Genomic DNA, 23,856 nt, shown 5'->3' on the forward strand with positions numbered 1-23,856 from the left:
GTTCAGGAGGAATAACCGAGCCTTATTTCTTGGTTTCCCTCGCAGTCTGGAGGGTATTGCAGCAAAATGGTATTAAGAGCATATTAATCCCATAGAGCTGAAAGAGTTTGATAAAGTGGTCAATTTGTTTATTGAGCGCTTTTTATTCAATGTTGAAGCACTCCCGACTCTCAGTCATCTCTGCAGTCTGAGGCAGAAGGAAAACGAGAAGGCCAGGGATTTCATTCACAGATGGAGATCCGCTTGCAATAAGATGTGTGAGCCAATAGCAGAAGGACACACACTATCTTTGATCCTGAGCAACTTCTCGCAACCCCAGAGGGGACTGATTTCTACATCTCCATCGAAGAGCTTCATAGAACTGACAGAACGAGCTGAATGGATTGAGTTGAGTATGGAAAATGGATCTTGTGAGGGTTTCATATTCACCAAAAGCAGCAGTCAGCAGGAATCTAACAAGAAAACCCATTTTACCTACTCTACCAGCAACAACAAGAACCATTATAAGGGAAATGTGAAAGATCACAGCTCTGGCCCAGGGGGACCAGACCCCAACAAAAATGAGCAAAAAGGTGAGTCGATTCCCCAGTATGATAAGCAACCTCAGCGATCTTTTGAGCAAGGGTCGAGACCTCAAGAAAAGTCGAAGCACGACAACTGGAGTTTTAAACGTGACTTTACTCCCCTAGATCAACCGCGTGAAGAAATCCTTGAATATATGTTGGCCAAAGAGATGATTAAGCTCCCAAGAGTCGATGATCCTCCTATCACTAGGGGAAGATTTAAAGATCAATTCTGCAAGTTTCATCGGGCCATGGGGCATGATACCGAGTACTGTTTCGTTCTCAGGAATATTATTCAAGACTATATCGATAAAAATATCCTTATGGAAGGCAAAGAAAAAGATAAAGCAACCAGCTCATCAGCCCCTTAAGAGCGACAAGGCCATCACTCTTTCATTCTTGCATTTTGCTTTCGTCATTTTGTATGGATGGCATGGTCTCATCTCTTTCATCAATAAAATTATCAATCTTCCTCATAGTTTGGCATCATCTTTTGTATTTCTCCTTCTTTACAAAATGTCTTTTTACAAGGAGTAACCTCTTTCAGAGTGTCTCCCGAATTCATCAAGAAGCACATCGTCAATCTTTTCCACTGTTATCTTCAGAGAACATTCCTCAAATATCAATTATTTATCCTTTCATCCAATATCTTGCTCCCCCATTACACTGGGGCATCATTTTAAAAATTGTCTTCAAAACATCCTGTATGCAGGCAAGATCAAACAAATCTCTCATTTTGCATGCATGTGCACCCATTTACATTCATTTGCATTTGCATGCATTCATTCGCATTCATCTGCATCAATTTGCATTTGCATCGATTACCCATTCAGGATAAGGGATAAATCCTGAGACCCCGACAGTTGTCCGAGTCGTCGTGAGGGTGAAGACTGAAAATTTTCCATCAAAATCAATTAGTAATTCTTCAGAATCCAGTTTTCACTGGTCGAACTTCCTGAATCCAGTTTTCACTGGTCGAACTTTCTAAATCCAGTTTTCACTGGTCGAACTTCCTGAATCCAGTTTTCACTGGTCGAACTTTCTAAATCCAGTTTTCACTGGTCGAACTTCTTAAATCCAGTTTTCGCTGGTCGAACTTCTTAAATCCAGTTTTCACTGGTCGAACTTCCTGAATCCAGTTTTCACTGGTCGAACTTCCTAAATCCAGTTTTCACTGGTCGAACTTCTTAAATCCAGTTTTCGCTGGTCGAACTTCTTAAATCCAGTTTTCACTGGTCGAACTTTCTAAATCCAGTTTTCACTGGTCGAACTTCTTAAATCCGGTTTTCACTGGTCGAACTTCCTAAATCCGGTTTTCACTGGTCGAACTTCTTAAATCCAGTTTTCACTGGTCGAACTTCCTGAATCCAGTTTTCACTGGTCGAACTTCCTAAATCCGGTTTTTACTGGTCGAACTTCTTAAATCTAGTTTTCACTGGTCGAACTTTCTAAATCCAGTTTTCACTGGTCGAACTTCTTAAATCCGGTTTTCACTGGTCGAACTTCCTAAATCCGGTTTTCACTGGTCGAACTTCCTAAATCCGGTTTTTACTGGTCGAACTTCCTAAATCCGGTTTTTACTGGTCGAACTTCTTGAATCCAGTTTTCGCTGGTCGAACTTCTTAAATCCAGTTTTCACTGGTCGAACTTCCTGAATCTGTTTTTACTGGTCGAACTTTCTAAATTCAGTATTCATTGGTCAGACTTTTTCAAAGCCCAGCGTTCGTGCGGGTAGTTTTTTTTAAATCCAGTGCTCATGCTGGTATCCTTCCAAAATCCAGTGCTCGTACTGGTAGCCTTTTAAAGTACAGTGCTCGAACTGGTATCCTTTAAAAACCCAGTGCTCGTACTGGTAACCATTTAAAATCCAGCGCTCGTACTGGTAACCTTTTAAAATCTAGTGCTCGTACTGGTAACCTTCCAAAATCTAGTGCTCGTACTGGTAATCTTCCAAAACCCGGTATTCGTACTGGTAATTTTTCAAAACATAATGCTTGTATTGGCACATTTTCAAAATCCGGTGCTTGCACTGGTACACTTTAAAATTCAATGTCCACTAATTTAGTTTTCCTTTGAGATTCGAGTTCCGACTCGAATTTCCTTTCCTTCCACACCGGTTTAAGTTTGCCTTTGGGATTCGAGTTCCGACTCGAATCTTCTTTCCTTTTGGTTAACCTAGTTTTCCTTCAGGATTCGAGTTCCGACTCGAATTTCCTTTCCTTCTAATTAACCTAGTTTTCCTTCAGGAATTCGAGTTCCGATTCGAATTTCTTTTTCCTTCTAATCGGTTTAGTTTTCCTTTGGGATTCGCGTTCCGACTCGAATTTCCTTTCCTTCTAATTAACCTAGTTTTCCTTCAGGAATTCGAGTTCCGATTCGAATTCCTTTTCCTTCTAACCGGTCTAGTTTTCCTTCAGGATCTGAGTTCCGACTCGAATCTTCTTTCCTTCTAGTTAATCTAGTTTCCTTCGGGATTCGGGTTCCGACTCGAATTTCTTCTCCTTCCAAATTGATCTCCCTTTCCTTCAGGATTTGAGTTCCGACTCGGATTTCTTTTCCTTCCATAATGGACCTAGTTTTCCTTCAAAGATTCGGGTTCCGACTCGAGTTTTCTTTCAGAGTTGGTCTAGAAAATCCGAGTTCCGACTCGAATTCTCTTTCAAAATCCAATTCATCTAGTTTCCTTGAAGAGTTGAATTCCGATTCGAATCTTCTTTCAAAAACCCAGTTTAGCACCTGGTCCATTCAAAGCTCATAAGTTGGAATCATTCCTTCTTAAACTATGATCCTTAGGTTAAATCCCTATGGAATAGATAGTTCGTAGGTCGAATCCCTACAGAACCCATGTCGTTACCAGTGAACCAACGCCGTTCTCAATTGAACCAATGTCGTTCTTAGGCTGAATCCCTATAGAACCCATGTCATTCTCAGTAAACCAATTCACAATTTCGACCTTCGGGTCAATCAATTTCCAATTTCCAATTATCAATTTCCAATTTCCAATTTCCAATTTCCAATTTCCAATTTCCAATTTCCAATTTCCAATTTCCAATTTCCAATTTCCAATTATCAATTTCCAATTTCCAATTTCCAATTTCCAATTTCCAATTATCAATTTCCAAATTTCCAATTTCAAATATCAAATTTCAAAATTCCAATTTCCAAAATTTAACCCTTTTGGTCATCCAATACCAATTTCAATCATTTTCTCTTGCGAGAGACCCTTTTTATAGGGAGAGTTCGAGGGAGCTCGCTCTTTTCGCATGCTATCCAATTCGTTCACTTAGCCCCTTTTCAGGAAGAGTTTGAAGGGACTCGTGTCTTTGTGAACTGTTTGCAAAACAAAATTCCAATTTCACACAAGGAACCCTTTTTATAGGGAGAGACTCGACGGAGACTTGCTTTCCTTGTGGCCCCATAATTTCAGACTAGGCCATTTCATCATGAAGGACCCTCTTTTCAGGGAGAGTGTGATGAACTCGTTCATTCATGACCAATTTACCAACCTCATCAATTCCGGCCCCCTTTCCATAAGAGAAGCCTAATGTTAGAAAGTTTTGACGAAAGCTTAATTTCTCTTCGAAAGTTCGTTTTGCAAACACCTCCTCTTCAGGGAAGAGAGGAGTAATTTCCAATTCTAATTTCTGAATCTTCTCCTTTGGGGAAAGGAGAAGAGAATTTTTGTCATGGATGTGTTGCATTGTGCTTCAAATGCTCACTTTCACAAAAGGATTTCAAGAAAGTTTTGCCAATTTGTCATTAAATATTTGTTGATTTCAAAAATCTTTATTGCACAAAATTATTACTTCAGAATACCTCCAGTATTACTTCCGAAAGGATAATGCTTTCGCGAAAAAGGATTCAAAGTTCAAAATCTTTCTATTGGCCAACCAAAAGGATGAAGAATAAATCCGCGATATGGCCAGCAAAGAGAATTCAATGTTGTTGCAAAGCCATAAGTGATTGATATTGATCGCAGTTAATGGCACATTTTTAAAGACCTTTCTGGAAAAATAAAGCAGTCGAAATATCCTGGGTGATACAGAAAAATCCACTCAATCTCCATATCTCCTCAATCACCTAAGCTGCAATAAATATCTGCAAAAGAGATCTCTCAATTGTCGTCAAGATGAAGGCGAATTAAGCGAGTCGACCCCCGGGGCCAAAGAAGATTTAGATCATCTCCAAGATGACGGAGTTTGTGACGGATCCTTCTAGGGAAAGTTCAGATCATCGTCGAGATGAAGGCGAGTGTGATGAGCCTACCGACAAACCCTAAAAGATATTTGATTCCAGCTATCATCAAGAGATTCTCAACCAATGAGCCAATAACTATCAAGATAATCCCTGAGAGAAAAGAAGGATCGGAACATCTCTGAGATGAAGGAGTTTGTGACGTACCCTTCCCAAGAAAAAAAGAGAGAAAAGTCAGGACATCTCCAAAATGAAGGATGATGTAATTCCCAAAAAATCCAAGAGAGCTCCAATCTGCTAAAAAGAGAGTCATGAGAAAAGAATCCCAGGATATCAGACTGACAAATCTATCAAGAATCTTCTTTAATTTTGTGAAATTCTTTTATCAATATTCTTTCACCAATAGCTCTCGCAATATCAAGAATACTTTCTTTCCCGTCCATATCAAGGAAATTGATAGCTTCCTTGAAAGAAAGCCAATCGCAAGCAACTTGAATTCGAATCTTGATTCTACGGAGTTAAGCCCAGTCGGAGGTAATACTTCAGGTAGAAAAGAGGGAACACTTTCAAAACAATGTGCATCATTTTAAATTATTTTGAATCAACAATGATTTTAAACATTTTGACAATATTTTCTAGCTATCCTGGCGTGAAGCGAGAGCTTGAGGTTCATCTTTGGCGCATCCTGACATTAGTTGTTATCCCTTTTAAGGACTTGATAACGGGAGTTTTCAAGAATTCCTTCCCTTCTTTAGTATAATCTGAGCGCACGGGCTCTCAGATTCGCACACTTCCCTGTGTCCCCACTGTCCCACCATAGACAGTCCAATTTCGGCTTGAGGTTAAGCCACCAATTTCAGCAAAAGGCAATTTCAAAAGCTATTTAGTCTCAGCAATGAGACACCCAAAATCAAACCCTTTTCAAGCTTTAGGGACCCCAATTTCCTTCCTTTTGCTAAACCCCTATCGGATTCATTGTGCGGAAATCCGAAGGTTCCATCACGGTCTCTTCTTTCGAGGATTCCGTCCATCTTTTTTTTACCCGATCAGGTTAAGGGTACAAACCTGAGCCTCCTTTGATGAGGTATTCCATTTTCTGCCCAATCAGGTTAAGGGTATAAACCTGGGCCTCCTTTGATGAGGTATTCCATTTTCCACCCAATCAGGTTAAGGGTATAAACCTGAGCCTCCTTTGATGAGGTATTCCATTTTTTCACCCAATCAGGTTAAGGATATAAACCTGGGCCTCCTTTGATGAGGTATTCCATTTTCCACCCAATCAGGTCAAGGGTACAAACCTGAGCCTCCTTTGATGAGGTATTCCATTTTCAACCCGGTCAGGTTAAGGGTTAAGCCTGAGCTTCGTTTCTACACGAGGTATTTTTTGTCCCATCCAGGTTAAGGGCAAAACCTGAATCTCACTTCTTTTCGAAGTAAAATTTTCTCCTTATTCTTCATTTCATATCTATCATCATCACTTGAACTAATTCTTTCATACACAGTCAGATTCATCTAACTGGGGCATTTTTATAATCCAAATTTGGTGTGTTTTCTTTGCCACTAAGCTCGGCTTTCAACCGGCTTAGCAGCAAAGAGGGGCATCTGTAAACACCCCAAATTTTTTTTACCCTCATCTAGTGTTTGTCCATTTCATAAGTCATTACAGATCATTGCATGTATTCTGCATAGCATTGCATGTCATTGCATAGCATTGCATCTCATTTTCGAGATCCAGCACTCCTATTTCAAAACATTCAATCCAGATTTGAATTGTAAAGCTTTTATTTCAAAATCAATTTCAAAACCTGGGTTTTTATTCAATACTCTGTCATTTTCCAACCCCAGGACTTTATATTTCGAAATATTTTCTCAAGGAAACAATCTGGATTCATTCCAAATTCAAATTTTAATCGATTTCAATTCACAGATGAGACCCATTGAGGTGGTGTCGCTTCTGAATTCCTCTATTCATCAAATTTCTCAAAATTTTGAAAGTTTCAGTCCGATCAGGACTCTGTCTCAGAGTCCTGATCCGGTCAGGAGTCTATTTTGAAGTCAGTTTTACTTCCATTTTCAATCTTTTCCGTTTGCTTTCGAAATTTAGGTCATTTTACAGAGTCCAGTTAGTTCAAAACTCTATTTTAGAGTTCGGTCGAGTTAAGAGTCTAACTCTGATTGTGTTTTCCGACTTATTTCATCATTTCTTGATATAATCTTTCAAAAAATTTTACATTTGAATTCTAAAATTTAAAATCTCAGAGTCCTAAGAGTTCAGGACTCTAATTCGGAGTTTCAGTTCGCTTGAGACCCTATTTTCAAAAATCTTGAATTTCAAATGTCGATTTTAACCCTTTTTCAAAGCCATTTTTAGTGTTTATTTCAAAATTTCCAAAACTCGATGTGGGCCCACTCAGTTTGCACCATGTCTAGAGAAGTTCTAACCCAGTTAGAACCCTATGCAATTTCAAAACTTTTAATTTCAAGATTGTTTTTGAAAATCCTTTTGAAAATGCTTTCAATTTCAGGTTTTAAAATCGCTTTTTGAAAAACTCAAGTAGGGCCCACTCGGGGTGGCGCCATATTCGAGTAAGTCAAGGTTAGACTTGGGTTAGTCATTGTCCTAGTTAGATTAGGAGTTTAGAGGAGTCAAAATTAATTTTAAAATTTCATTTTATTTAAGTTTTAAACCATTGGTTTTTAAAGGTTTTAAATTCAAGTTTTAAAAACCAAATGTGGGTCCATACTAGGTGGTGCCACATTTGGACTCTTTAGGGTTTAATTAGGTGTTAATTAAGGTTTAGTTAGAGTTCATTTAGGGTTAGGAAACCACAAAAAATCGTTGCCCTTAGTGGATTTATTAGAAAGAGTCCTGAAAAAAATGAAAAACCTCTTAATTAACCCTAATTAAGTGACTTTTTGAAAATCTATAAATAGGGGACCTAAAGGGGGTCAAAAGGAAGCTCTTTTTCTCTCAAATTTTCGTGGCTTCTCTCTCCTCTCCAGCACCTCCACCTTCCTCCATTGCAGCTGCAGCCCCAAGGTGAGTTTATTTAATATTATTTTATTATTATTTTATTAGTTTTTATGATTTTTCAATAGATTTCACCATGGAAACTCTTGTGTTCATGGATTTAACCATGGATTTCATCCAAGAACCCCAAAATCGACCCAAGAAGATGATCTAACTCAGTTTGAGGGTGATTTCAAGGATTATAATCCATTAGAATCGATGAGAGGTACGCTTTTCATGTTCTTAACCGACGAAACGTGAGATTTACCCGTTAAATGGGTTAAATTCATGATTTCAAAGGTGAAAGCAAATTCCAGCCATGGATTCCCTGTATTTTATTTTTTTATCTGTTTATTCATGTTTATTTTATGTTTTCCAGCATAGAAATAATTTTTATTTACTGTTTTATGGTTTATTTTATTGTTTTTCATTAGTTAATGCATGATTTCTTAAGTTTCTTAGATTTCTGTGTGTTTTTTAGTTTAGAACAGTAAAAAGCATGCTGTTTCAGATTGAAATATTCGTTGTTTATTTCTGAATTTTTATATGTGATGCATGAATATGTTATTGATCTACTGTAAAAAAATCAGAGATTTTGGACTTCGGAAACCCTGTCAAAAAAATCAGACATCAAATCAGGTTTTTAAAACTTTAAAATCGTTGTTAAAATCAAGAGGGTAACTTGCTGTGATGATATTTTTCTCATCTTATATCCGATTTTAGATATGTAAAGTGCCATGGATTTATATTGATTAGATCTAGCTACTGTGAAATTTTCAGAATTTTTTATTACTGTTTAGTAGTTTTCCTCTGTCAGAGACTCTGATTTTCAATTGAAAACTCGTTAGGGTTTTCCAAAACCCTAATTAGACTTGTGTTGTTTATAAATCCCAAACTACAGATCCGATTCATGATCTGTAAAAAGTGAGTATTGTTATTTTTCTGGCAACTGTTCACTGTTAAAATCTAAGATATTTTGAATTAGCCTTGCTATTTATCCCGGAATTTTCAATTGAAAGTATCAGTCAGGACCAAAGTTAAAATCAATATATTCAAGTCCGGATTGTAGGATGGGTATCTCCCTGGTTTTAAAAGATTTTTCAAATATGTAATAAAGAGAAGTTCTGTTTTCCTGTCTATTTGTTCTCTGTAAAATTTCATAGATTTCCATGGAGGTTTGACCCCTGGTTTGGGTCTTGGACTGAGACTGATTTGTGAACTAGGTTAAAAATAACATATTTTTAGGGTTTGATGCCTTTTTCGGATTAATTTAATGCCAAAAAAATATTTTTATAATTCTAATTTGATATTAGGGTTATACCAAGTGCAGGTACCAATTTTGAGGATTTTTAGAATCCGTTTGATGCTTGAATGACTTGAATTGCAAAACAGGGCACCCGAAGAATTCCAAAACACTGCAAAAATCACAAAATTTGTGATATTCTTGGATTTTCGTACATAAGCATATATTTTTAGGGTTTAATCATATTAATAATCATATTAGGATGCTTTAGGTTTAATTTGATGCTCATTTGATTTCATTTAGTGCATAAAACCTAAGTTTTTACCAAAATATTTTCTAAAAACCCTGATTTCAAGGCCATAGTCTTGCTATCAGGGGCAATTTGGTCATTTGACCTCAATTTCGAAATTCCTAACCCTAATTTTCATATTTTTAATCATGTCATAGCATATTTAGTTTGATTTATTCTCATTTGTATTTCAAAACTTGCATTTTACCAAATATATTTCTAAAAACCCTAATTTCAAGGCCATAGTCTTGTTATTAGGGGTATTTTGGTCATTTTGACCCCAATTTCGAAATTTTATATCTTATCTTCCTTATTTATTCAATTTTATTTCATATTTTATCATTTTGATTTAAGGGAATCATGGCAAAAAGGCTTATATCTAGCAAAATCCAACAATTTTCTGATATTGCTGGATAAATCTAGAAAAGCCAACATATTTTCACTAACAAAGTTTTCTAGTTTTGCAGGTACATTGAAGACTTTATTTTTCATGTATTTAAATTTCAATAGTGATGTAAATTAAATTAAACTTTGGAATAAGAATTTACATTTTCTGGTTAGCTTAGGCAGTATTGCATATAGTTTATTTTTTTAAATAATGTCAATGTGTGATGGATGATGATTCATGCATATTCAAACTCACTATGGTCTACACAAATGGCACATACACTAGCTTTTATGAAGTTTATAAACTTGGTGGAATTCGTATTTATGGTCATAGTCAGAATATGAAGGATATCTAGATTTATGATCTTCACATTAGCCACATTCAGCCTACACTCTTAGGCTAACTTCAAAATGCACTACATTTCTTAAAAATACAAAGAGTTTTTCTTAATTTCTCAAAATCATATTCATTCATTTCATGCATTTCCCAATTCCAATTCAAATTTCAATTCAGAGAAATCATTTTCTTCAAAATTTCCTAAGTCTTATTAAAAAAAAATCGATTTTCTCAAAATATGGATTTGCCAATGATATTTCAAGTATTTCCCAAGTTCCAAATTCGATTTTCTAAGTTAGATTTTCAATTTCAAAGTTTGAATTCAAAGAAATCGAGTTTTTCAAAGTTATTTCACATTTCTCAAAATCGATTTTCACAAAAATCCTTATATTTCTTCAGAAATCGATTTTCACTTTCTCAAATACAGCATCTCAAAAATAATTCACAATTTTTAAAGAGTTTATTTTCCAAGAATCTTCCAAATATTTTCCAATCTTTGAAGCAAACATCATGTTTTCAAATATGCATTTTCAAAAATTCATAGCACATGCCTGATTCTTTGTGCATTTAGGAATTAGAATATGGTTTAGACAAGTTGAACAGAGCAAAGCAGTAAATTGATCCTTGGTTCAATTACCCCTGGTAAAGGCGCCAGGAACGGTTGAACCTCATACCGACAGGCGAGTCCCATTCTACGGAATTTTATCGCATTTTAAAACGGAGGCGAGTTATTTTCAAAAACTTTTCAAAGGTCAGTTTGATTTGCAAAAGTAAAAATTTTGCGATGATAAAAATGTCTACTCGATATTTCATTTTGGCTAATGTTCTTTATCGTCATGGATTCAGTTCAGAGTATTCCAGATGCTTAGACGAAGATGAAGCCAAAGATGTCGTGCGAGAAGCACACGAAGGCATTTGTGGTGGCCACGTCGGCAACCAAACCCTTGTCAAGCAGATCATCAGAGCAGGTTTTTACTGGAAAACTATGCAACAAGACTGTTACCATTTTGCGAAGAAGTGTTTTCAATGTTAGATACATGCACCTTCTATTCATGCTCCAGCAACATATTTGCAATTTGTTGTTTCTCCATGGAGATTCTCTATGTGGGCCTTTGATGTCGTAGGTCCCATCACTCCTTCTGCTTCAAATGACCACAAATACTTCCTTGTTGCAACAGAATATTTCACTAAGTGGGTAGAAGCTATCACTCTCTGCACAGTAGAAGGCCGACACGTGGTCTCTTTTATTCACAAGAGCATACTTTGCCGTTTCGGCATCCTGCATGACATTGTGTCAGATAATGGCAGTCACTTCAAGAATGAAAGGATGAAGACATTCTACTCAAAGTTTAAAATCTATCATCATTTTTTAGCTCCTTATTATCCTCAAGGTTATGGGCAGGCAGAAGCCACCAACAAGATCTTAATCTGTATCTTGGAGCGAACCATAGAAACAGGCCGCGACTGACATGAGAAGATCCACGATGCACTTTGGGCCTATCGGACCACCATTCACACTTCAACAAATGTTACTCCATCAGAATTGGTCTATGAAACATAAGTAGTATTGTCGTTACATGTTCAGAAGCCCGCTTTAAAATTTGCTTCACTTCTAGAACTACCTCTTGATCAATACCAGCAGCAGCGATTGGTACAACTAGACTTGCTCGACGAGAGAAGGCTAAAAGCAGTAGAGCATGCTCAATCCTATCGCCAAAGAATAGCCAGGCAGTACGCGAAGTCTGTCATCAAAAGGAGATTCAAAGTCAATGATCTAGTACTTCGATCCACAGCTTATCTCAAGCATCATCCCAGTGGCAAATGGTCGCCAAATTGGGAAGGTCCCTATGTTGTCAAAGAAGCATTACCCTGCAACTCATATCGGCTCATCAATGCCGATGGGGTAGAATTGTCACATCCCATTAATGCTCGACACTTGAAAAAGTTCTATACTTGAAGCATCTATTCTTCCTTTGTAATCCCCCTATTTCCTTCAATAAGGATCAAACTTTCTTTTCCCAGTTACACTGGGGCATTTTTAAAATTTTGGTTCTCTATGCAGACAGGATAAACAAATCTCTCATTTTACACAATTTTGCATTCATGTGCACCAATTTGCATTCATTTGCATTCAACTACATTAATATCAATTTGTTCAGTAGTGGGATTTCGACAAACAGTCCCATCACAATTCCTAATTGTTATTCAAAATTGAAAACAAACATTAGTACTGAACCAAAATACAGTGCTCGAACTGGTATTATTTCAAAATCCAGTGCTCGAACTGGTATTATTTAAAAAAAACCAGTGCACGAACTGGTACATTTTCAAAATCCAACTTTCAAGTTGGTCTATATTTTTCCTTTGAAAAACTGAGTTCCGACTCGGGTTTTCTCTCAAAATTATTTTTCCTTTGAAAAACCGAGTTCTGACTCGGGTTTTTATTTAAATCCTTTTTCCTTTGAAGATCCGAGTTCCGACTCGGGTTTTCCTTTAAATTACTTTCCTTTGAAGATCAAAGTTTCGACTCGAGATTTCCTTTAAATTACTTTCCTTTGAAGATCCGAGTTCCGACTCTGGTTTTCCTTCAAATTATTTTTTTCTGCGAAAAACCGAGCTTTGACTCGGGTTTTCCTCCAAATCATCATTTTTCTTTATTGATCCGAGTTCCGACTCATGATCTCTCTACCTTATTCGAGCTCTGATTCGAGCTCTTCATTTTCCTTTGTTGATCCAAGTTCCGACTCGTGATCTCTCTGCCTTATTCGAGCTCTGATTCGAGCTCTTCATTTTCCTTTGTTGATCTGAGTTCCGACTCGTGATCTCTCTACCTTATCCAAGCTTTGATTCAAGCTCTTCATTTTCTTTTGTCGATCCGGGTTTCGACTCGTGATCTCTTTACCTTATTCGAGCTCTGACTCAAGCTTTTCATTCTTCTTTGTTGATCCGAGTTCTGACTCGTGATCTCTTTACTTTGTTCGAGCTCTGACCCAAGCTCTTCATTCTCTTTTGTTGATCTGGGTTCCGACTCGTGATCTCTTTACTTTGTTTGAGTTCCGACCTGAGCCCTTCATTCTCTTTTGCTGATCCGAGTTCTGACTCGTGATCTCATTACCTTATTCAAGCTTTGACTCGAGCCATTTATTCTCCTATGTTGATCCAAGTCATTTCGATCCTCAGGGCCAATCAATTTCTCAAATTTGACCTTTTGCTCACCAATTTCCAATCTAAATCTTTAGATCATTCAATTCCTCAATTTTGACCTTCGGGTCACTCAATTTCCAATTCTTAATTCCAATTACGAAATTCTCAATTTCGACCTTCGGGTCACTCAATTCTCAATTTTGACCTCCGAGTCACACAATTTCGACCTTCGGGTCAACCAATTTCCAATTTCGACCTTCTGGTCATCCAATCTTCAATTTTGACCTCCGGGTCACACAATTTCGACCTGTGGGTCAACCAATTCTCAATTTCGACCGTTAGGTCATCCAATTTCAAACCTTCGGGTTACCATGTCTATTTCAATCATTTTTGAACTTTGGGTCAATCAATCCCAATATCCAATTTCAATCATTTTCTCGACCCTTTTTATAGGGAGAGTTCGAGGGAGCTCGTTCTTTTCGCATGCTATCCAAATTCGTTCACTTAGCCTCTTTTTAGGGAGAGTTAGAAGGGACTCGCATCTTTGTGAACCGTTTGCAAAACAATTTCCAATTTCACACAAGGAACCCTTTTAAAGGGAGAAGCTCGACAGAGACTCGCTTTTCTTGTGGCCCCCTAATTTTCCTACTAGGTCATTTTTGTCATGGAGGACCCGCTTTTTAGGGAGAGTGTGATAGACTCGTTCCTTCATGACCCAATTTTCCGACCTCACTATTATCGGCCCCCTTTCCATAAGAGAAGCCTAATATTAGGGAGCTTTGACGAAAGCTTAATTTCTCTTCGAATGTTCATTTTGCAAACACCTCCTCTTCAGGGAAGAGAGGAGTATTTTTCATTTCCCATTCAGGTAAGGGCTAAGCCTGAGTCTCTCTTTTTGGGGAAAAAGAGAGGAGAATTTTTGTCATGGATGTGTTGAGCCGACCATCAAATACTCTCTTTTACCAAGGATTTCAAAAACATGTTGTCAATCAAATTATTTGTTGATTTTAGGATCTTTATTGCATAAATCTTTACCGCAGTATACCTTCAGCATTACTTCAAAAGAGGCAAAACTTTTGTGAAAAGAGATTCAAAATTCAAATTCTTTCTATTGGCCAACCAAAAGGATGAAGGAAAAACCCTCGATATGGCCAGAAAAGAAAATTCAAGGTTATTGCAAAGCCATAGGTGATTGATATTGATCGCAGTTATGGCACATCTTTAAACACCATTCTTGTGAAAATGAGGCAGTGGAAATATCCCGAGCGCTAGAAAAAGAGGGCATTTACCCAAAACCCTGTCTCCTCAAAATCACCTAAACTGCAATTAAATATCCGCAAAAGGGATCTCTCATTTGTCGTCAAGATGAAGGCGAATTAAGCAAGTAGACCCCCGGGGCCAAAGAAGATTTGAAACATCTCCAAGATGTTGGAGTTTGTGATGGATCCTTCCAGGGAAAGTCCAAAGCACTGTCGCAGTAAAGGTAGATGCGATGAACCTCTCGACAATCCCTAAAAGATATTTAATTTCAGCTATCATCCAAAGATCTCCAGCCAATAATCCAATATCATCAAGATAACCCTGGAGCAAAGAAGGATCGAAACATCTTCAAGTTGAAGGAGTTTGTGACGTACCATTTTCAAAAAGAGAGAGAGAGAGGAAAAAGAAAGAGAGAAAAGTCATGCTATCTCCAAAATAAAGGAGAATGTAACCGAAACTCAAGAGAGTCAAAAGAGTGCAGAAAGATTATCATGAGAGAAGCTCCCAGGATATCAAACTGCCAAATTTATCAAGAATCTTCTTTAGATTTGTGAAATTTTATTATCAATACTCTTTCATCAATTGCTTTCATAATATCAAATTATCTTTCTTGTTCATATCAAGGAAATTGATAACTTTCTTGAAGATGGTCAATCACAAGTAATTTGGATTCTCAATCTTGATTCTACGAAGTGAATCTCATTTGGAGGTAATACTTCAGGTAGAAAAGGAGGAATATCTTTGCAACAATGTGCACCATTCTCAAATACTTTGAATCAACAACAAAATTCTCAGCATTTTGACAATATTTTCTAGCTATCCTGACGTGAAGTGAGAGTTTGATGTCCGTTTTTTATACATCTCGACACCAATTTTTAAATCCCTCTTAAGGACTTGATTCCTTCCCTTCTTTTATAATTTGAGAGCGTGAGCTCTCAGATTCGCACACTTCCCTGTATCCCCATTGTCCCACCATAGGCAGTTCAATTTCGGTTCGAGGTCAAACCACCAATCATTTCCTTGCAAAAGGCAATTTCAAAAGCTATTTAGTCTCAGCAATGAGACACCCAAAATCAAACCCTTTTCAAGCTTTAGGGACCCCATTTTCCTTCCTTTTGCAAAAACCCCTGTCGGATTTATTGTGCAAAATCCAAAGGTTCCATCATGGTCTCTTCCTTCGAGGATTCCATTCATTTTTCTGCCCGATCAGGATAAGGGTACAAACCTGAGCCTCATTCAAAGAGGTATTTCATTTTCTGCCCAATCAGGATAAGGGTATAAACTTGAGCCTCCTTTGATAAGGTATTCCATTTTCCACCCGATCAGGTTAAGGGTACGAACCTGAATCTCATTTCTATGAGATATTTCATTCCCCAATCAGGTTAAGGGTCAAACCTGAGCTTCGTTCCATACGAGGTATTTCTGTCCCATCTAGGATAAGGGCAAAAACCCGAACTTTGCTCTTATAGAGTGAATCTTTCCTCTTCATTCTCCATTTCATATCTACCATCTTCATCAGGGCTAATTTCCTCATACCCAGTCAGATCCTTCTAACTGGGGCATTTTATTTAGCCCAAATTTGGTGTGTTTTTCTTTGCCACTAAGCTCGGCCACAAGTAAGTTGGCTTAGTAGCAAAGAGGGGCATCTGTAAACACCCCAAATTTTCACTCACCTCCCTGACATCCCCATTAATCATTACATTTCAGTTCTCCGAAATCAATGAAGGGCAAAATGGTCATTTTCTGAGATTGAACCTTGCAGAAAGTCCTAAATTTCATTCCTGAGTCTCAAAATTTCTCTACCTGGGCTCAGGAACATCTTTAAACTGCAAATTTTTAAAATTCTATTCTTGACAAGAAGCTAGAATTTCCAATTACTGAGACAAAATGACACTTCATGAAACATGTCTTTGCACATCATTGCATGAACATTTCATATCATTTCACTGCACAGCATGTCATTTCGAGGTCCAGAACTCTCGATTTCAAAATCCTCAATCCAGGTTCAAGTTTTAACTCTTTTCAAAATTGATTTCAAAACCCTGGGTCTTCTTGCAAATTCTTTCCATTCTACCCCCAGAACTTTGAATTACAAAAGTTTTTCTTAGGAAAACAATCTGGATATTTTGATACTGATTTTAAAAATTTGGGACACAATTTTAAATTTATAAGATTTTATCTCAAAACTTTTTGCAAAAATACTTTAATCTCTTTACAAAATTTTTGCATTTTTTCTATACATATTTTTGCCCTGAAAAACCATTTTTCTCCCAAATTCTTGAAAAAAGACACAATTTTATCTCGTATTATAAAAATTCCAAATAGAAGTTATTTCTTTTGTTTTTTATTTTCAAATAAATGGTGTGGGACCCGCCCTGAACTAGCATCACACTCAGATTCTTAGGTATGTTTCTTATTTTCAAGCGGGGTCCACCCGAAGATGGCACCAATTTTGCAAATTCCTCTTTGTAATTTTTTTCAATGTTTTTTTATCTTACAAAATAGTTAGTGGGCCCACACACAGGTGGCGCCCTACTGGAGCTCCCTGCAGAAAAAAAAAAACCAAACAAAAATAAAACTTTTTTCAAATGGATTTTAAATCTGGCTGAGGTGGCATTTCCCTAAAACCTCCCATTTTCGTTTCACTATTCGTTTTTTTTTTAAGAACAACCTTAGATGTCGCCACAGCCAAACTTTCCTAAAAGGTTCATTTTACCTAAACTTTAGGTAAATAAACCAAAATTTTAAAAAGACCTAAGATTTCGTCCCCTTTTGAAAACGACAGATTTTCAAAATCAATTAAATTTCACTTTCAAGGGCTGTAACGAAACCACAGAAGGAATACTGCGATTTTTTTTGAAAAGGGGCTCAAAAGCTTTAAAAAGAGGACGTTTTGATGCAAAGAGGGGGGGCTGGTCGATTGATTTCTGGATTTTTCTATTCTTATTGCAGGAGCTTCTCTGCCGTGGAGCCTTGCCCCTTTGGGGATTTTGTCTCTGCCGTCCAGATTGAAGAGCTCCATGAGTAGAAGAAGATCAACCCCTCCATTGACTGTTGATCGTGAAGGTGGACTCACCTCTTCCTTCAGCCTCTCCACCGAAGCTCTTCTCTGTCGTGAGGTACCCTCTGTTGGGCGGTGGAGTCTTGCCCCTGAAGGATTCCTTCTCTTCCATCCATATTGCAAAACTTGTCTTGGTTGGCCGTGTGATAGAGACCCATCCCTTTCAGCCCAGCAGCAGAAAACCGACCCTTATCTGCTGTCTATAGATCGTTTGGTGCAGGGGATCCAACAAGGCTCCTTCTCATTTCTTTCAGCCCAGTAGCAGAAAATCGACCCTCGTCTGCTGTCTACAGGTCGTTTGGAGTAGGGGATCTACAAGGTAACGTGTGGCTGTGTTTTATCTTCATCTCGTTCTGTGTTACTAAATTAAAACCTTATTGCAGTATGTTAGCTGGAGTTGATGGAGGGCCATTTAAGGCCTCATTTTTAGCATAATAGTGGGATTTGCGATGGATAACATGTATCGGCTATTGATTTCCTGTTTCGTCCAGTTTTTTTTAATTTCCTGTGTAATGTCTTGTTTTCAATTGTTGTATTGTTCTCTTCCTTGATTTCCTGCTTTTCTGCGTTGTTTGTTTTCCTGATTTACTGTTTTAGTTCTAATATAGATTTAATCTCATTTTCTGTTTTGTTTTTAAAGTCATTTCCTGTTGTTAGTGATTTCATTTTCCAGTTTTTGAAATTGATTTCCTGTTTTCCAATGTTTCCATTTCCTGTTTTGTAGTTCTTGATTTTCTTTAGTCATTTTTCAGTTTTTTTTTATTGCATTTTTTGTTTTGTTTGATATTCCAAATTCTTGTTTGTTCATTTCTGCATGTTTCCTGTAATTTGGTTCTTAGTGTTGATCACTCTATACATGATTTCCTATGGTCTTTGTTTTGAATATCTAATAGGTTTCAAGATTGCAAATATCCGATCTGCATGTATTTGAATAGTTTTACTAATATTATTTCAGCATCCATAGTTAATAGCCTTGATTGGTTAAGTAAATTTGTGTTGCAGAAACTCAAATAATAGTAAACAGCATATGGTTTTAACTTTCTCAGTAACTGCTATTGCAGATTTTACTCTAATGTAGCATGCTGTTATTCTAGCATTTACTTATTTTTTAGACTCACCTTCATTGGCATCTATACCCATTACATGTTCTTTCTTTCTTTTCTTTTCTTTACAACGCCCAACACTAATTCTCTGTTGTTGCCACTTGTTACAACATCACTCCACGGCAGCATCATTTCTTTACCTATCATTAACACCCACATCACTAGCCATTCCAGCACTACACCACCCTCACCTATGTTGCACACCTCCAACACTTCAGCCATTGTTTGCATTTTTTTTTTTTACATTTCCATCATACCAAGCCATAGCTTCTGTACCTCAGTATATAATCTGCTTTAACACTTCCCAGCACCCTTCATATTCACACTGTCATCTCACACTAACCCCAGTTATAGCCTTACTCTCCCCTGTGCAATTTGTTTTGTAACATATCCATGGGTATATATATGTATACTATATATGTCACTATGTTACAATTTTATTTAAATAGCTCTTTTCCTTGATGTGTCTACTGCTTATTGTATCAATCCTACATATTGTGTTATATAAAATTCTGTATTGATGTCAGTTTGTTGATTTAGTATATTCTTGTTTTATGTGACTGATTTTAGCTTAGATAAAGCTGATCCTATAAGCTTAATAAGTTCAAGAGGTGTGATTTGTTGGTCATTTTACATATGCAGGTTATCATGTTAGTTCCTGTACTTAGTATATTTCAGAATTTTTTTTTATCACATACATCTTGCATTTGTGATTCCACACCTCTACTTTAAGCACCTGTATTAATTCCACTGCCTGTAAATCCTTACCTAATATCCTTTATATATTAATTGAATGTTGTCCATCCTATTATCCCAGATTTTGTATTTAGTTATTTTAGGTCATCAACTTATCTCAATAACTGAAATTAAGCTGATGACAGGGGAACAAAAGGATTTTTCTGTACCATAGTCAATTGTACTCGTCCAGCAGCACAATAGCATGTACTATGTCAAAAGGACATTATATCCTTGCCTTAGTTTGGAGATTTTCCACTGCAAAATGCGTGTATACAGCCTCCATTGGCAGAAAAGAGGCGTGATACACAGTACAATGAAATCTCACAACCTCTTTTGCGAAATCCAAATTGTCATGTTGCATTAAAGTTTTCCATGTATATACCTATGTACTTCTGGTTATGTATATATTCCTGTGTATTACCCTCATTACCTGTATGGTGTTTTTGTACGTTACATGTACGAATGTGATTATTATACACGTTTTCAATTATGAAGATATTTATTTATATATATATATATATATATACATGTATATATATATATACATATATACCCTCATGTACATTTTGTTTCGTATAAGTCTTTAGGTATATATAGATGTATATTCCTCATTTAGTTTAAATATAGTTCTTAGATGTTCTCATATATAGTCCATTCATATTCTTGACACTACAATTCAAGCATAATCACTAGCATGTTGTCATTATTAGAAGACCTTCTTTTATCTGTATGGTGTATTTCTGGTATCAATTCTCATTTGTAGGGAATATCTAGAAGATGCTGACTCCTTGGTTCCACACACACACACACACACACACACACACACACACACACACATATATATATATATATATATATATATATATATATATATATATATATATATATAGTTTTATGCCAACAATGTAACAATCAAATGTAAACTTTGAAATAATATTTATTTTTCTGCTTAGATTAAGATGCATTTCATATACTTTGAATTCCTATAATATCGTGATTACGTGGTTCATGCATTTTATTTCCAAATCACTGTGGATGAACATGAATGGCACGTGCACTAACTTTTAGAGAGTTGATGAGCTCGGTGTAGTCCATATTTACGGCCCTAGTCAGAATATGGACGAGACTCAGATCCAACATCTTTCTACTAGTCACATAGAGCCTACACTCATAGGCTATCTTCAAAATTGCACATCATATTTCCAATTTTGCAAAATATTGTGAATTAAATCAATTAAACTCTGAACATGTTCATGGCCACAGTCAGAATGTGTGAAGAATTTACTTTGGCTTAATACACATTTTTCTAACAAATTTCTCAGAAAATCTTTCGGGATATCTTTTCCAAAGTGTACTCATACATTCAGATCATCTGCATCATGGCATCATTTGCTTTTCTCGTGATTTTCTCAAAGAAAATTTCACTCCATGGAAATCAATTCCTCAAGAAACTCTGAAAAACTTCGAAGTTGGATTTCGCAAGTCAAGTTTTCCCGTGATTTTCTCTGGAAAGTGTTATTTTTTAAGATTCATTTTCAAAAGGAATTTCTCATCTTTCTCAAGAATCAAAATCGATTTTTAATATTTCAAGGTCAATATTCTCAGGATTTCAGTTTCCTGAGTTTTGATTTTCCTTCTCCAAAAAGTTTTCCAATGAATTTTAGTCATTTTCCAAAGAAAGTTTTTAAAGTTTGAATTTTCCTTGACGAATAGTTCCTCTGCAAGTCTTTTCTCAAGAATTCTCTTTATTTTCTCAGGACTTTCTCACATTCTCATAAACTTTCTGGTGATTTCCAAATCCTTTCATCTGAGTTTCCCGAGAGATTGATTTCCATCTTTTTCCTGAGAAATACTTTTCAACTCCAAAGCATTTTTTGAGCATACATCATGTTTTCCAACCTACATTTTGTAAAATTTCATAGCATATGCCTGAATTCTCTGTGCATCTAGGATAGAACATGATTTTGATGATTTAACTAAGTCAAGCGCACTTCTGGTCCTTGGTTCGATTACCCTTGTTAAAGGCGGCAGAAATTGTCGAACCTCGTACCGACAGGTCGAGCCCCATCCCATGGATTTTACCGCTATTTTCATAAGGGAGGCGAGTATTTCAAAACAATTTTCAAAACTTTGGTCAAGTTTGACTTGCGGAAGTTTTTCCCTCTCTCCCGCAAGGAAGGGAAAAATTTTCGCTGTCATCTCGGGACAAATATTGAGGCTACTGCCTTCATCGACCAGCACATGCGGTACTGTCATTCCTCTGACTCGAACGACAATGTACAAAGCATTATTATGAAAGGAATGAGGCTTTGGAAGGTCCTCATCCGAGAAAGTGATTGGCGCATTTGTCATGGCAGAGTTCACAATCTGTGCCATGTCTTCAGAAGTGGTACTGGGCTTGACTTTGATCTTTCTGAGCAAATCATCCAGTACTCGTTGGTGCTTGCTAGAATTCTTGGCCAAGTCAAAGATGGAAACATTGGATAGAGCGGTCAGAGGCTACTGAATTGAACTTTCCGGCCTAGGTTTGATGATTTGCTTGAGGAAGTCAGGAGTTCCCTTTGACCTGGGGGCTGACTTTACAGGTGCTTCCGACACTTTTATTTTGCCGAATGCTGAAATTAGGTCCATCTTCTTAGAAGTTGGAGTTGCCTGTCGTAGCACTGACACCTGATGCTGAACCTGGAGATCTTGTGCAGAACACGGCTTGATGTGCTCATGCGGTAAGAATGGTTGTGCCGACACTACTGCTGTGGTGTGTGGAGGAAAGGGTTGATTGAGAATATCCATTTTCTCTTCTTCTTCTCCTTCCACTAAAAGATTTTTTTCAATAAGATCTTGTACAATGTTTTTTAGAACAAAGCAGTTCTCAGTGTTGTGTCCCACCATCCTGTGGAACTTGCAAAACTGATCTTTCCACTTTCCCATGGGCACAGGGGGATCGGCCAATCTAGGCAACTTGACCATCTCTTTTGACAGCATATACTCAAGCACATCTTCGAGTGATTGGTCTAAAGGAGTAAACTTTCTGTCATAGCTCCATCCTTCATGTTTGGTTTTCTCACGCAGCTTCGGCCCTTGATCCTGCTGAGGAGGCTTGCTATACTGAGGAGCAGGTTTTCCTTTCTGATCTTTGTTGTTTGAACTGCCTGAGCTGTAGCAGTAATCTTTCTTCTGCCCTTTGTACTGGTTCCGACTGCTGTTGTTGTTGGCAGAATAGGCGAAGTGAGCTTTCTTCTTCTGCTCAGCTTGGGAGTTGTTCTTGGAAAATGTGAAGCCTTCATAGACTCCATTTTCCACACTCAGCTCGAGCCATTCGGCTCGTTCAGTCAACTCAATGAAGGTTTGGGATGGTGCTGTGGAGATCAATCCTCTTAATGGCTGCGAAAAGTTGTTGAGGATTAGGGACAATGCATGCCTTTCCGAGATAGGATCTCTCATTTTGTTGCAGGCCGATCTCCATCTATGGATAAAGTCCCGTGCCTTTTCATTTTCATTCTGCCTTAAATTGCAGAGATAACTCAATGTAGGAAGTGCCTCTGTGTTGAACAAGAAGCGTCCAATAAAGAGATTTACAACTTTATCGAACTCTTTGAGCTCGATGGGGTTGATATGCTCAGCATACCACTTAGCTGCAACTCCTTCCAAGCTGCGGGGGAAGCATAGAAACAATGCTCGGTTGTCCCTCTTGAACCTCGAGCATTCAGCAAAGAAAGTGGCGAGATGAGCTTTTGGGTCGCCAGAACTGTCGAACTTGATGAATTTACGGGAAAGATTCTCCAGATTATCATCCCCTTCTAATCCGTCGTAAAAGTCTTCACTGGTGAAGACTTTTCTGCCCTTGTCGCAGGCTTGGAGATCCTTAACAACTCGAGCCATTTCCCTGAACTGCGCTTGCAAAGGTTCTTCTTTATCCCGGCTCTTTGATTTGTGGCTTTTTCTCTGTTCTTGGCCTCGCTTCTGAAATACCGGAGGCACTTCATATTCTTCATCTGTATCTTCAATTGAGTTTGTTTCGTCTGAGATCTATTTAGGCTGAACTTGCTTTTTAGAAGCCTTCTTATCCCTGTGACTATGGAATTTCTCTCTGAAGGGATTCCTTTCTAAGCTGGTCCCGGGCTGCTCATTCATCATTTTATTCATCATTTTTCTGAACATGGCATACATTTGAGCGTCTATGCCATCGTCTTCTTGCTGCTGCTCTTGACTCCTCTCGGACCGGGGGGAGCCCATCTCTTCTTCTGAGGCTGACGAGTACTGAGATGCCATTGTTCTTTTGCCTGATCTTGTCCAAACCATCAAGTGTTATGGATGCTCTCAGCAGGGCAAAAACCTGATTAGATTCTGAAGGAATTGGCTTTTGGTAGAAATATTTGCTGAAAATATGGTAGACAATTTGAAAAAGATATCCCATTACTAGAGACTGAGTCGTCGCGGGTAATCACGACAATTGTGTTGCCATTCTTTTTGCAAGAGAAAACAACAAAAATGTGCCTTGTTACCTAGGTGAGTGATGTCTTCTTTTAA

The 23,856-nt window shown here is 37.5% G+C and overlaps 1 protein-coding gene across 1 annotated transcript in view; it reads left to right on the forward strand.

Moving 5' to 3' along the window:
• LOC149828643 (uncharacterized) overlaps window positions 1-17,455 on the forward strand; it is a 29,494-nt gene extending 12,039 nt beyond the window's left edge. The window contains exon 2 of the mRNA XM_090017108.1: window positions 17,380-17,455. Coding sequence (XP_089873234.1) covers window positions 17,380-17,455 — 76 coding nt within the window. The remainder of the gene's footprint in view (window positions 1-17,379) is intronic.
• The last annotated feature ends 6,401 nt before the right edge of the window (window positions 17,456-23,856 follow it).

This window comes from Nuphar pumila, chromosome 9 (assembly GCF_984573655.1).
Source record: "Nuphar pumila chromosome 9, dmNupPumi1.hap1.1, whole genome shotgun sequence".
In the NCBI taxonomy this organism is placed as follows: Eukaryota; Viridiplantae; Streptophyta; class Magnoliopsida; order Nymphaeales; family Nymphaeaceae; genus Nuphar; species Nuphar pumila.